Source organism: Lutra lutra, chromosome 2 (assembly GCF_902655055.1).
Source record: "Lutra lutra chromosome 2, mLutLut1.2, whole genome shotgun sequence".
Classification (NCBI taxonomy): domain Eukaryota; kingdom Metazoa; phylum Chordata; class Mammalia; order Carnivora; family Mustelidae; genus Lutra; species Lutra lutra.
Window position 1 is genome coordinate 29,001,719 of NC_062279.1, and position 15,637 is coordinate 29,017,355.

At 35.4% G+C, this 15,637-nt stretch overlaps 1 protein-coding gene across 6 annotated transcripts in view; it reads right to left on the reverse strand.

The window, feature by feature from the left end:
- PURG (purine rich element binding protein G) overlaps nucleotides 1-15,637 on the reverse strand; it is a 37,333-nt gene that overhangs the window by 10,823 nt on the left and 10,873 nt on the right. Inside the window, exons 3-4 of one of the 6 annotated variants that reach the window (XM_047716901.1) lie at nucleotides 11,216-11,282; nucleotides 8,757-11,039 (exon numbers count right to left, since the gene is read on the reverse strand). The exons of 1 other annotated variant lie outside the window; for it this stretch is intronic. In XM_047716901.1, the coding sequence (XP_047572857.1) occupies nucleotides 11,014-11,039; nucleotides 11,216-11,282 (93 nt within the window). In that variant the 3' untranslated portion in view covers nucleotides 8,757-11,013. Of the gene's footprint in view, nucleotides 1-5,764; nucleotides 5,862-6,078; nucleotides 6,133-8,756; nucleotides 11,283-12,519; nucleotides 12,522-15,637 lie in introns of those variants that run through there. 4 more of the 6 variants (XM_047716925.1, XM_047716931.1, XM_047716909.1 and 1 more) reach the window with 4 other exon arrangements.

The following is a 15,637-nucleotide window of genomic DNA, read 5'->3' on the forward strand; positions in this document are numbered from 1 at the left end:
GAAGCAGGCAGAGAGAGAGAGGAGGAGGCAGGCTCCCCAATGAGCAGAGAGCCAGATGCGGGGCTCGATCCCAGGACCCTGGGATCATGACCCGAACGGAAGGCAGAGGCTTTAACCCTCTGAGCCACCCAGGCGCCCCTTACTCTTGATTTTTGCTCATTTCATGATCTCGGGGCTGTGAGCCTGAACCTCGGATTGGACTGGGCTCCACGCTCAGGACGGAGTCTGCTTGTCCTTCTCCCTCTGTTCCTTCCTCTCCCCACTCCAAATAAATAAGTTAGTAAATAAATAAATAAATAAATTAATTAATTGATGAAATCTTTTAAAAACCCAACTAAATCAATGACACTAAAGGACATTGTTTGCTTTGCTAGATGAACAATAAAAAACTTTCATAATTAACAGACTGGATAGTTGTGAAATGTTTCATGTAAATCTCTGACATAGAGATTTAAAAGTTCGTCAGTACCAAAGACAAACGGAATATCAAGTGCTAGAAGATAGAAAAAAAAAATATAGCTTGAGATTATATGAAATGAGAAAAAGCTCAGAGATCAAGATGACGGTTTGCAGGGGCCTCTTTATGACAGTTAACTGGGACCAGTAAAATGTAGTTACTGTAACTACATTTTACTGGTCCCAGTTAACTGTCATAAACTGTCCTGAAACCATGTTTTAAAGCATTTACTAACCATCAAAAAGCTATTTTTTCATCTTACAGAAGCTGAAACCATAATCTTGCAACCATAATCTTGCAATGCTTTCAACTTTAAAATAAACGAGTGTGAAAACCGTTCCAGTTGACAGAAGAAAACACATATCCTGAATAAAGCCCATATACTATCTCCCGCTGACTTTCAAGGAAGCAACAGAGAAGCAGAAATAGAGTAGCGGAAGGAGCACTTCCTGAAACCTAGCTCAAGTTCTGAAATGACTGGTTAGATGATTATGAACAAGTCACATACTCTCTTTAATATTTTTCCTATCTGTTTTACAATGAGGGTGTTAAATGACTCCAAAGACTGCTTCAGGCAAAAAAACATTAAAGCTGATAGCAGATTTAGACAAGAAAATCTTAAGTTGTCAAGTCATGAAGTAAAACAGGTGAATATAATCCTTTTAGTAGTGGGGTCACTGATCCCCAAATCATGCAAACTGACGATCATCTTTTTAAAAAAGGAAATAAAGCAGTTCAGATTCTCTCCAGCAATACAAATATACTTTGATATCTCCCAGTCTGTGGACGGTTTATTCATTTTCTTGATGGCATCTTTTGATAAAAAGAACACATTAATTTTGATGACGTACCTAATTTTTAATTTTTTTCTTTTATAAAAGTTAGTACCTTTTGTTTCCTGTCCAAGGAAGTTCTGCCTACATAGTTGTGTGCTTTTCTATTTGACTGACAATAGCTTCAGGAGATTATAACTAGTCCAACTCCCTGGCTACTGCTGGACCTGAGACTTCCTGTGGTAAAAGGAGGTTCCCTTCCAATTTTGCATAATTTTTTTATACTCTCTGGGGAGCTGTTCATGTTATGAGTTGGGAAGAATTAATAATGATGTTATTAGTATTTATCACATGCTTATTATGTGATAGAAACTTTGCTAACAGCTTCATATATCTTAACACGTTTAATTTTCTAAAGAGAATCCTGGCTGACTATAGCTTCTGTAAGGTCAAGAGATCTTATCTGTTTGTTATTGATACATCCTCTGGACCAAGAACATTGCCCCAGAACAGAGTAATTAATAGTAATTAATAAACTGAATGCTGAATGAATAAATTCACACAGTAAGTCTATAATGTTATATAATTTGCTCACTATTCATAAGAGTGACATAATTTGGATTTGAACCTAGGACTGGCTGACACCAAATTCTGTGTTCTTTATAACTCCGTACTGAGGCCACTAAGACTGCCTGATAACTCTGGGGGAACCCAGAACCTAAAGATACAGCTGAAATTACTGCTATTATTTAAGGGGTGGACAGAATGGTTTAAAGTTATTGTGGTTTTATTCCTCTCCTAGCAAAAAGCAAATGTGGAACTTCTTTTAAACACTCCCCCCTTCTTTTTTTTTTTTTTTTTAAAGATTTTATTTATTTATTTGAGAGAGAGACAGTGAAAGAGAGCATGAGAGGGGAGAAGGTCAGAGGGAGAAGCAGACTCTCCGTGGAGCTGGAAGCCTGATGCGGAACTTGATCCCAGGACTCTGGGATCATGACCTGAGCCGAAGGCAGTTGTTTAATCAACAGAGCCACCCAGGCACCCCTCTCCCTTTTTTTTTTTTTTAAGTTTATTTTTTGAGAGAGCACAAGTGGCTGCAGGGGTAGAGGGAATCTCAAGCAAACTCTGTGCTGAGCTCAGAGCCCAACACAGAGCTCAAGCCCATGACCCTTGAGATCATGACTCCAGTCGAAGCCAAGAGTCCAACCCTCGCTCAATGGACTGAGCAACTCAGGTGTCCCTCTTTTTTTTTTTTAAGTAGGCTCCATGCCCAGCATGGAGCCCAATGCAGGACTTGAACTCATGACCCCAAGATGAAGACCCAAGCTCAGATCAAGAGTCGGAGACTTAATCAACTGAATCACCCAGGTGCCCCTAAGCTCCTTCTTGATAATCTTGGCCATATTGATCTTTTTATATTTATAACCATGTGATAACTTGTGCAGATGGAGCCAATATGAAACTTTTATGGCCATGGATATATGGGGCCAGAAAAATTGAATCTGCACATACAGTTTAGAGCTCAGCCTGCTAACTCCTCAGTGATGCTGCAAAGCCACTGCTCACTGGGAATGCTAGGAGCAAGGTTATTTATTTAAAGGAATTTCTAGCAACAGACCTTTAACTACAATACTTTTAATTCTATTGAAATTGACTCCTATTGAATATTGATTGAATACAATATGGAGAGCACAATGAAATTTTATATGCATGAGAATACTTCAATGTTTTTATAATCTTCATTGTTAACAACTATAATCACTGCAGGGACAACAAACAAAAACAACAACAAAACAAAACTATAATCACCATATAATGGTGTAAATGAAGAATATATATGTTCTTGAGTTAATTTCATATAAACTTAGAACTTCCCCTTCAAATAGGTTTTGAAAAAAACCTGCTTCCAACTTATTATGTGGCCATTTGCTCTTGCTCATAAGAGTTTAAGAAAAAATTCTCCAGTTGGTTTTTAATTATTAACTGACCTGACTGAAAATGAAGTATTTTTATCTCTGAAGTTCTCGAAATAACACTTTTTGAAGGCTACACTGCATTGCAGGAGCCATGATAAGACTTGTGATGATACGACAGCAAGAGATCTGCATTCTAGTCATTAGGATCAAGTTCTGGAAGGTTCACTAAGGCGGGAGCTCAGGGGACACCTGAGTGGCTCAGTCTGTTAAGCATCTGCCTTTGGCTCAGGTCATGATCCCCAGGTTCTGGGATCAAGTCCCGCATCAGGTTCCTTGCTCAGTGGGGAGCCTGCTTCTCCCTCTGCCTGCTGCTCCCCCTGCTTGTGCTCTCTCTCTCTCTCACAAATAAATACATAAATAAATATTTTTTTAAAGGTGGGAGCTCAGGAAATAGACTAAAGAATAGAGATGCCAAAGACTCAATAATTAAAGAAAAAAGGCTGACTCTAGGCAAATATATTGATTACCAATCAATCAATCAATATATTGATTACAAATATATTGATTACCAAAATAATGATTTGATATACCTTCTGCTAGGGCCAAAACCCACAGTATATTGAGTGCAGAACTGAACCCAAAGATGTGATGAAAACAAGAAAATGTTTAGAGCACATTTAAAAAAAAAACATTTAAATTGGCTATAAAAACATGTGCTTAATTCACAGAACTAGAACAAATAATTCTGAAATTTGTATGGAACCACAAAAGACTCTGAATAGCCAAAGCGATCTTGAGAAAGAAGAACAAAGCTAGAAGTACTACAATCCCAGATTTCAAGATATACTAGAAAGCTGTAGTAATCAAAACAGTATGTACTGGCACAAAAACAGACACACAGATCAATGGAATAGAATTGGGAGCCCAGAAATAAACCTATACTTTTATGGCCAATTAATCAACAACTAAGGGACAGAAAATACAACGAGGAAAAGACAGTCTCTTCAATAAATGGTGTTGGGAAAACTAGACAGATACACACAAAAGAATGAAACTGGACCACTTTCTTACACCATGTACAAAATAACTCAAAATGGATTACAGACTTAAATGTAAGACCTGAAATCATGAAATGCCTAGAAGAAAACACATAAAATACTCCTTGACATTGGCCTAAGAAATAGTTTTTTGGATATGTCTTCTTATACAAAGGTGACAAAAGCAAAGATAAATGATCTGAACTACATCACACTAAAACACTTTTGCACAATGAAGGAAATCACCAACAATGAAAAAACATGCTGCTGAATGGGAGAAGATACTTGCAAATGATATATCTGTGAAGGGGTTGATATCCAAAATATATACATTAACTCATACAACCCAATAACAACAACAACAAAAAGAAACAAGCTGATTAAAAAATGGGCAGAGGACCTGAACATTTCCCCAAACAAGATACACACATGACAAGGACAACACAGATGGATCTGGAGGGTATTATGGTAACCGAAATAGTCATAGAAAGACAAACACAATGTGATTTCACTTATATGTGGAATTTAAAAGACAAATGAACGAAACAAAACAGAAACAGACTCAGATATAGGGAACAAACTGGTGGTGGCCAGAGGGTAAATGGGGGTGTGGGTTGATGGGCAAAAAACATGAAGGGAATTAAGAGGTACAAACTTCCAGTTATAAAATAAATACATGGTACGGAAGTGATGTACAGCATAGGGAATATAGTCAACAGTATTGTAATAACTTTGTATAGTGACAGATGGTAACCAGACCTATTGTAGTGATCATTTTGTAATGTATAAAAATACTGAATCACTCTCTTATACACCTGAAACTAATATAATACTGTATGCCAATTTTAACTTTTAAAATAACTATTGAAATTATCCGTAAAAATATGTGCTTAATTTTATGAAATTTTGATTTCAAGTTCACCATTTAAAATTTCTGTAACATTATTATGAAGGCTGTAATGAGCAGTGGGCTTCTTATAAACCTTGGTATTTTATTAGATCACTAAGTGATCTATAGTAAATCATTTAACCTGCCTGGGCCTGTTTTCTTCATCTGTTAAGTGAGATCAGAGATAATGAACAAAATCAGTATTTTTATCAGAATGAAATGAGATATAATATGTGAAGGAACTTTGAAAAATATGTGAAATTACATGTAAATTATTGTAATTAAAATTCCATATTCTTTTTACATTTAATTTGATTAGAAATTCCAGTTATGGAAAAACTTTCAGGACAAATGAATCGTTTGTATCAGTAACTAACTGAATTTATCCATTAATATCTCTTCTTTGAAATGCATCTACAGAAAATTGTTCGAGCTTCAGATTTACTAACAGGGTAACAGTAGAATCAGGCTCATTTCATTTGGCTAAGGTATCAGTGAGATTCAGAGTTGAGAACATTGATGGTTTGCTATAAATCCAGACATATGGAGAGAAAAGGATTTTGTGAAGATATTGTTAAGTGTGAGGAGAGTGAAATAAAATTAAAGTGCAGGGAGGGCAAATATATGATATGATGTCACTACTCCTCGCCTTCCTCAATCTCTCCCCCACTCAACCTGCAAGGGGCTTCACAATCATCTCCAGCTTAGAGTTTAGGAAATCATTACCACTTGAATACAGTAGTCACATGAAGATGTCCCATGAGATGAAACAGAATCATTATTTTCATCCTAGGACATCAAAAGAGATTTGGAACGGAGAAGACAGAATCATTATTTAAAACAGTATTGTTGTGGCTCTCTAAATTTGCATCAGTGAAATATACTTTGATCATTATAACATAGGTAGATAATTATATCATATTCAAATTAAGTAATGCAGGTAAGTAAATCATATTTAAAGGGAAAATAACATTCAGCATTTTATAATTGCTAGCTTCAAACACACCTCTCACATATACCAACGCACTGTCTGGTACGCTGTGGATAATCAGATGAGTATCTGTTGAATGAAAAAAGGATAGTTTGATTAGGTTCCAAAAGCTGATTTGAATCAAGTAACTTAAGACACGGCATACTTAAAGCTAATGGGAGTGGATATTTTTCTTTTGTAAATTATTTTATCTCCAGTCCTTAGCATAAAGCCTGGCACAGGGTAGCCACTCGACATCCACTGAGTGAATAGAACAGGATCACTGATCTATTAAGCAAGGGAAAGAATTTTCTGAAGTAAAATTTAGGATAGGCAGGAAACAAAAGATCCCATATTCTACGCGTCTTTATTTGTTGAGTCAATCCTTATAATAAAATGACATGGTATTTCTTACTGGGTTTTAAAATTACCGCTTTCATTCCCACTTGGCTTCATTTTGATTCGTCTGTGAAGTTCTGGAATCCTGAAGCAACAAGATTTCAAAGCAAAACAGGAATGGGAACAGTGGTGATTATGTGAAGAAAGATGATGGAAGTAATCAGCAGAGTGCTAGGTGTGGACGGGAACAGAAAAAAGGAAGAAACAGTTTCTGGTTTTAAACTTAATAAAAAAGGGGACTGGACAAATGAGACAGAGGGAACTGTCCCCTGAAACACTTTTCTAAAGCAACCATCGCTAAGTATGAAGGATACTGAGGAGGATAGGATGGTCCATAAATGTCAGAAGAAACAAAGAGCATTCGGGGAAAAATGAGGGAAGGCCAAACAAGGAAGCCGAAGGTACCTGGAAGAGAAGTTTCACTAACCCCAGGAATATAGATGTTGAAAGATTCCTATCATCTATTGTGATCCAGTTCTCACAACTGATGAATAAGCAAGAGATTAAATGACTGGCCCCCGGGTCAGCTACAAGGCAGGGAGCCCAGGCGTCTCACACAGCGCCATTACCTCCATTGGGTACCAAGCCCTCTGTTCGGTACCACACCCACTACCCACCAGGAGGGAAAAAGAGAGAACTTAGAATTCTTAAAATTCCATGAATGCTTGAAACAATAGTTTGAATAATACACAATACATTTTGGGGGGTTTTATTAATTATAGCACAAATACAGTGAGTAATTTGGTATCACATTCATTTTGTAGTTATTTTGTAACAAAATAATTAAGATGAATCATTTAGAATTAAATTATTGAAAATCTGATGTAAGAATCGAACTCTGTTTCCCTAAGATTGATTTTCTCCAACATAAACTGTAAAAAAATTTCTATCAAATAAAACATAGATCTTATGTAATATTTCTGAAGTCAGAAGCAACTCACTTTAATGTGCACTGCATGAATCCCAGCTTGGTATGTCATTAAGTGTAATTTTTTTTTCAATCATTCAAACAGCAAATGGTGATTAACAAACCAAATTGCACGTAGTAACCTGATGACTCAAAGGATTCCTTAAGTAGGAGTACAGTTTAATAGCACACGAAGAACAAGAATGCAAACTAGCTTTAGTTATTATAAATCAAATGGGCATTCTTTATTGTAAGTAAATTTAATATTATAATTGATAAAGTATGTAATTATCAAAAAAGGCTCAGGACTTGGGGAATTTTCAGCCTGAAGTTTTTTCTGTATTAAAGAGTCTCCCGGGCAAAATACTAGTGCCAAGCTTATGTTAGCCACTACGGAGGAGAGGTTAAGTTCTAGGTGGCTGGCAGTGTGTGCCCTGAGGATCGCATGGCTGGCATTCGATGAATTTCTGTGGTTTAGGTGTGATAATGGTGTGCAATGAGGAAAGATCTTTAATAGTGATGGGGCCCTGGAAAGGAAATAGAGTAATTGCTTAGTAGGTCACTGAACTGGATGCACTACAACTCTTTCACTAAATATTTTCAACTCAAAAATTGTTCCTCTTATTGAGAAAACATTTCTAATTCTTTAATGGAGTTCAAAGGAATAATGAGATTCAATATTAAAGAATTTCCTTTGAAGTAAATATTATCAGTACGTTGCAGGAGATCATTAAAGCAATAGCTGGGTGCTACCAAAATTATGAAATTACTTAAAATTGTTCTAGATAAATAACATTTGTCTGAAAAAATCATATACATTCATATTATGGATTATTAAATTCACAAGATGAAGAAAGCTTCAGTTATCATTATCCAAGAATCACTATCAACTAGTTTTTGTGTTAGTTCCAAGATAACTTAGGCCAAGAAAAGGTACATATTTTTCTATGTCAAAATCATGAGCATAATGCTCAAAATTATAGCATTTCTGTTTATTTAGATGAATATTGCTTGTAGGATTTAATGCTTTACTAACTTCTTCAAAAATAAAACTTTATTAACTTCTTGAAAAATTTTAATAACAGAGGCAGAGAAATTAAAAAAAAAACTTTTGAGAAGTAAGAGTATTAAGAATGTTTCTTGGGTTTGGGCTTTTCTTACTGCCAAAGGTTTTGAAAAGAGTGCTTGAAACACTCCATTTGCAGAAAATGTATTTTTATATATGCCTATTTCCTCCCCAATTATATTTATTTCTTTTTTTTAAGGGGGGGAGGGGCAGAGGGTGAGAGAGAATCTTAAGCAGGCTCCATGCCCAGGGTGGAGCCCAACATGGGATCGATCTCAGGACCCTGAGATCATGACCTGAGCGGAAATCAAGAGTTGGGCACTTAACCAACTGAGCCATCTAGGTGTCTCCAAATTATATTTCTAATAAAGCTGCTTAAAAGTAAAGTTTCATATCGGACTCAGCAAAGACTTTGAAAGCATTTAATGAACAATAACTCTGCCAAATTCCAGACAAATTTCCAATCTACTACATAAATAACGAGGAACCAATTCTAGAATATACATAGGAAAAATCTACAGAAATTGGATGATTTAAGCTTAACTGTCCTGGCAATTCTAACCTCAAACCTTAAACAAACAAACAAACATACAAGAAGTATCCCTCTGGAATTCCCTAGGTCTCATGAGGAATAAAGTTTCCCTTTCCTTGTAACTCAGAGGAAAGCTTCCAGGACCAGATGTATTTCATTTGCAGTCACCAAAAGATTATAAGGATCGCTTAATATAAGCACAATTGCTTTGTGATTATAAATCTTTTTTTTTTTTTTTTTTGAGAAGGCCCCACCCCCTCTGTGGAGCCCAACGTGGGGCTTGAAGTCACAACTCTGAGATAAGACCTTAGCTGAGATCAAGAGCTGGAGCCTTAACTGACTGGGCCACGCAGATGCCCTGCAAATGTGAATCTTTTCACAAGTGAGAACTGTAACAACAGAGGTTGTAAAGATTATACTTGGAGAGCTAAGTAGCAATAACTATAAACCCATTATTGATAGGAGAAAGCAGATATGAGAAGAAAGTAGTCTGGTGGTTGCCAGGGGATGGGGCAGAGGGATAGGGGATTATTCAATGTGCTTAGAGTTTCAGTTTTGCAAGATGAGAAAGTTTTGGATGTTGGTTGTACAACAAGGTGAATATACTTCACACTAATGAACTGCATATTTAGAAATGGTTAAGATGGTAAATTTTATGGTTTTTTTTTTAACCACAATTAAAAAAAAAAAAAGAGTTGAACTAGACCAGAAAAGTGAGGTATTCAGATTGACTAAGGATATTTTTTGTACTCTCAATACATTGTGAGTTTCTATCTAAAAATAAATAAATAAATAAATGAGAAAAGTCATTCGAGACTTAGAGAGTCAACTTGTGAGAAAGTGAAAGACCAACCACTTATGGACTTGACTCAGGCTGGAAAGACAGAATATTTTGTTTTTGAAATCTTGAATTTTGAAAAGTAACTAATGGTTACTTGTCAAATAGTTTGAATTTGAGCATAGGAGGTGGGGGAGAAACTAGCATTCCCAGTGATCATTGCCCAGAAAGCTAGACAATATAATACAAAATCCTAGATTAAATACTTGGATTTATGTGTTTAGCCTCTCTATGTTTAAAGTGAGCCCTAGATATTAATTGTTGGTAGGATAACAACAAAAAAAAAAAATCGTTTTGGCTGATGGCATTAAAATCTAAACAATGCCAGCTGAAAAGATGATATGGAAGAAAGAATGCAAGTCTAAGGCCATGCATGACAAAGAATGGCCTCCACACCATTCCGAAAGAGCAAGACAAAAAATGCCAGTTTCTGAACCCCACTCTGGACCAATCAAATCAGAATTTCTGGGGGTGGGGACCAGAATCTACATGTTTAATAAATATACTATGTACACGAGTGTTTGAGAATGACTGGACTAAATTTTAAAGGGAGAAACCGCTGTCATTTTAATGGAGGTTAGAACTCATTAGAGGCAAATACACAGTTTAATGTTTAAGGGTATTCTTGATGACACCATCATGGCCACGATTCTTTGAGCTCCTTAGAGGCACATCCGAGAGTCTCTATTGTTTTAAAGGAGGGATTATTGGATTAAAACAATCTCTTTGAAATATTAGAAGAGATATTCTTAAGTGAGTCAAATGGTAGTCTGTGTTGCAAGAACCAGCTGCCTGGCTAAGCTTGAAATGTTTATAGAGCTATAATGAGAACTTTTATAGCTCTAAAGCAGGGATGACAAATAGCAAATATTTGGCATGAATGTTGTTCTGCTCTCTTTCCCTATAGATGCAGATTTCACATTCTCAACATAGAACTTTAGGGCAGCCAATCAACTGTAGTAACGAACAAGATGAAACCAATTTGTCAGTACTGCTCTGGGGATATGGAGGTGGTGTGGGGTGGGGGAAGATTGGTTTCCCTTTAAAATTTTATACACACACACGCACACACACGTGTAATATTCATGCAGAGTAAAATTCACTTAGCTAAATACTTAGAAATGTGTAATACAGATATAGCTTATAGACTTTGGTGTAATACATTTTGACTTACTCAGCTGTCTCTCTAAAAGGCATTATTATTTGTCCACTGAAATATGAAAATGTTGTTATATCATGAGAAAGCGCAAGATGCCTGAAAGAAGGACAAGAAAAAGTGGACCCTGCAAGTGAGAACAGAGTTCCATATTGGTTCACACAAGATCCCTGAATTTAGATATTATTGCCACAGCCACCCTTTTGACTTTTATAAAGCCTTGAAACTCTCTGGGAGAGAATCACATATATTTTTTGCAGAAATAATCAACCTACTTGGAATCTTGTTCTCCGATATGGAAACCTTAAGATGAAATAGTGAACCATGTTGTTTTCTTTCCATCTTAAATTAGTGTGCAAAAAAACAAATAGAGAATATTACTTGATTGCTTCAATCTTTAAACAAATTTAATTTAGACTTCTACAAAGAAAAACTTTGATAATATCCAATGATTTGGGTTTCTAATTTACTGTACTATCACTTATGTCTTTCCAAATAAACCTGTAGCAGGTACTTTTGAAAAAGCAACGTAAGTACTATGTTCATTCCTTCAAATGGTTGTTTCTGAAAAATACGATTAAAAGTGCAAAATTTCTTATGAAAATCATAAAAAATAGACCTAATTTTGTAGGGTAAATCTCATGAAACCTATCTTAACTAATTCACTTAATTACTACAGCTCATAAATATTTGAAAGTATATCTTATATTGTGTTGCAATAACAAGGGGTGGGAGGACATGATTTTTTTTCTTAACGTGTTTTCAGAATAATGCTAGAAATATTGAAATCCTAATTCTTTATCTAACTTGATCATTAATAGAAGACCTGAATACAAAAGTTCTAAGAATTCTCAAAATCCTGGGGCACCTGGGTGGCTCAGTGGGTTAAGCCTCTGCCTTGGGCTCAGGTCATGATCCCAGGGTCCTGGGATCGAGGCCCACATCGGACTCTCTGCTCAGCAGCGAGCCTGCTTCCTCCTCTCTCCCTGCCTGTTTCTCTGCCTACTTGTGATCTCTGTCAAATAAATAAATAAATAAAATCTTTAAGAAAAAAAAAAAAGAATTCTCAAAATCCTGTCCCTCAGAGTTGAAAAGAATCTTCAAGGTAATAACAATCCATTTTTTTCTGATTTATTAATTCCCTTTACACATCCTAAATTAATTGCATGTCTATTCTCTGCCTTAAAAAATTTCAGAAACAGGGAAACAGCACTACTTCTTGAAGTCTGCCCTCATGTTGAGCTGAAATTTCCTATAAATCTCCATTCTGCCTGAAGCTTCCCCAGATTATAATTGTAAGACTTAAATTTTTCAAATCGAAAACTTAAATTGTAGTTATAATACAAACAGGACAGAGAATTTTTTTTAAAAGTTATTATATTGCTTGTAATGATCTTTTTGACTTGGTGCTTATCTCAGTTATGTTGATCTTTTTCACAACTGGGAATTCATTGTTTTGGAGCACTAATCATTGAAGTCGTAGTAGTTGGTAAGAGAAGTTAATGAACTTGCAGAACTGCAAAATGTATATGTATGAATGATCTAGTATTTCTGATAAAATATGATCCACTAGAATGACAGCTATTAAGGTTATGTCATACATATTAATTATATAGATTTATATACAAAATATCATTTTATTAATTTTGATCAACACATTAATTATGGAATGTCCACAGGTTAGCAAACATAATATCAATTATTTTTAAGTATGTTAGTTATGTTTTCAAATATGCTCAACAAGCATCCAGGGGAAGTATCTCTCGATTTAAATCAATGGGTCTCACTGTTAATTTGAAAAATTATCATAAATACATTACAGTACATATATAGTTCCTCTATCCTATGCATATAGATAAGACACAGGAAGATGGTGAAAACATATGCTTTAAAAAGAAATTAGTATATTTATTATCATTTATATATCTTAAGAAACAATCAGCATTTTGAGATTTAGCTTTTATTTTCTGTTTACCTGGCTTACTTTAGTAATTATGAATCATTTGAGCCTCATGACATATGTCACAAAATGGAAAATTGAGGGACTGAACTAATCCTAGGGTCCCTTCAAGTTTTAATATTTAATATTCACTAACACTTGTATTAATAACTGTTGAGTATAGAAATTATTTACTTTCCTTTACTAAGATTTATATATCAGTTATTTAACAAATTAAAAATATGCTTCAGTCTCCATAAATTTGAATGCTAAACTTTTCATATAAGAATTCATAATTATTAATCCCTACCAGAATTATCTCAAGAGTGCTGTCAAAAAATCAGATAGAAGTTATAAAATATAATGAAAGGATAAAGAGAAGAAAATGGTTTTTATCTAACGTCTAGGCAATTTATAAAAAATATTGTTTTAGATTTGTAAATCTCTCAAGGCAGAATGAAAAGCTCTGAGTCTTCTTTCTACCAACCAAGATGCTATAGTTATTTTGACCACATTTCTCTTTCACGGTCTTTTGTAGCTAAGGTAAAATCACATCAACGTACAGCAGTGGTTCTTAAAGTGAGGCCCCCATTTTAGCAGCATCAGATCACTTGGGAATGTGTCAGAAATGCAAATTTTTGGTCCTCTCCTCTCCATCCCAGACCTACAGACCATAAACTCAGGAAGTGGGGCCAGCAATCTTGTGTGTTAATGAACCCTCTGAGTGATTCTTAATCACAGCAAAATTTGAAAACCACTGGCCTGGAGTCATGGAGAAAATGTGTATCTGTAAATCGGGTAGTCATACCAGTTTATTCTGCTGGGGATAAGGAAAAGAGGAGGAAAATTGGTAATGAAATATGAAAATAAGTAGAGTGGTATAGGAAGAATAAGATAGTAAAAAGAGTTGCAAGAAAAAATAAACTTTTCACTAATATTGATAAGACTTATAACCAAATTAATTCAACACGACCAGTTGGTTTTGGTTCATGAAAATGAAATTGTAGATCCACGGTAAATAGTAATTTGTCTCCTCTTTGCCCTTAAGGATTAAATTGGGATGATCCATCTATATTCTCATCATTTGATCTCTTTTCAAAATTATTGACATAGTTGGTTGAGATTAGAGTTTCAATGTCAAAACTACACTAAAGATCAAATAAATTGTATTTATTAGTACTGAACTTTTTTTTTTTAAAGATTTTATTTATTTATTTGACAGACAGAGATCACAAGTAGGCAGAGAGGCAGGCAGAGAGAGAGGAGGAAGCAGGGTCCCCGCTGAGCAGGGAGCCCGATGCGGGGCTCGATGCGGGGCTCGATCCCAGGACCCTGGGATCATGACCTGAGCCCAAGGCAGAGGCTTTAACCCACTGAGCCACCCAGGCGCCCCTATTAGTACTGAACTTTAATGAACTAGATGAACCCTTCAATGAGGAGTGTCTCCTGGTGGTACTAGCCCCATACATAGATAATAGTTTTGGGTAAAATAATTCCTAGTAATCTGAGGCAGATTTACCAGTGGTGTTCCAGGATAGATTGTGCTTTATTAATCAGGGGGCTTAAATTTTGGAGAAAGTCTTCAAGATACTTTGGCTTAATTGAATGAGCACAATCTTTTGGCTTGGTGTCAATTTGGTTTCAAATATGTTAGTTCTGAAATACTAATATTTCATCTGAAATACTGAATTAGTTTCAAAAATCTCCAGAAAATCATATTAAAATGGGGATAGTAATAGGGTTGTTAGAAGGATTAGAATAGTTACAAGGGGTTCAGCAATGCCTAATATATGGTAGGTATTCAATAAGTAATAGTTGTTAGTACTAATAAATCTTGATTGACAATTCCTTTTGTTACCACCTTCTCTTTAAAAATGGTCATGGTGCAATTTTTCTAGAGGCTAAACTCATTTCTAAAATTAGTTTAGCATGTCAATCATGCTAGTCAAATTTCCTGAAGAATCACTGTGTACTGAAAGTTAGATTAACTGACCTTTCAGTCCATATCTTCCCAAGTGAAATGTTTCTATTCATCCTAAATTACTGTAAAGGAATATGGCAAGAGTGTTGAGAATAGTTGAGTGAAGTAGTAGCCCTTCTTTCTTAGTTTATAGATCTAGTTCACAAGGCAATTTCTTTAGCCTTCTCTATTGTGTTTCAACTGTCCCCTAAACAAATAGGATGGAGTGGGGCCCTGGGGGTAGTGGGAGAAATTAGTGTTCTTACCCACTTCCAACAGGGTACAGTGCATGAGAGGGAGAAAAAGAAGGGAGGAAGATTAAGAGTGATGGAATTTTAGAACTCTATTTCTATATATGATTATAGTATGGCTTACCCTTTCTGGAGAAAAGCAATACATAAAATTCCATAATAAATTCAACTGAACTTTCAAACTATTTTTTCCTATTGAGATTCTAGACTGTCAACCATTGGTATAAATCACATTGCTAGTCTGAAAAACTTAGAAATAAAATACAGCAGCTTCTGAAGCAAATGATAAGGACTTTTTTTTGTGTGTGTGTGTATCTAGGTGTCTTGTACATATCCTTTTTTTCTAAATTATTATCTTATGGTTCTGCTGTTTTATTTAATGGGTACTTCTGGCACTTGCGTGTGTTCTTTTGGTAAAGTTGCTCAGAATGTTTGAAATGGGAAGCTAAGGACAATTTTTACAAAATGGCAAGGGCAAATTATCACAAAACTAAACGATTCTTTCATATCCCACTTAGATTTCAAGCAACATTGAAGAAACAATATA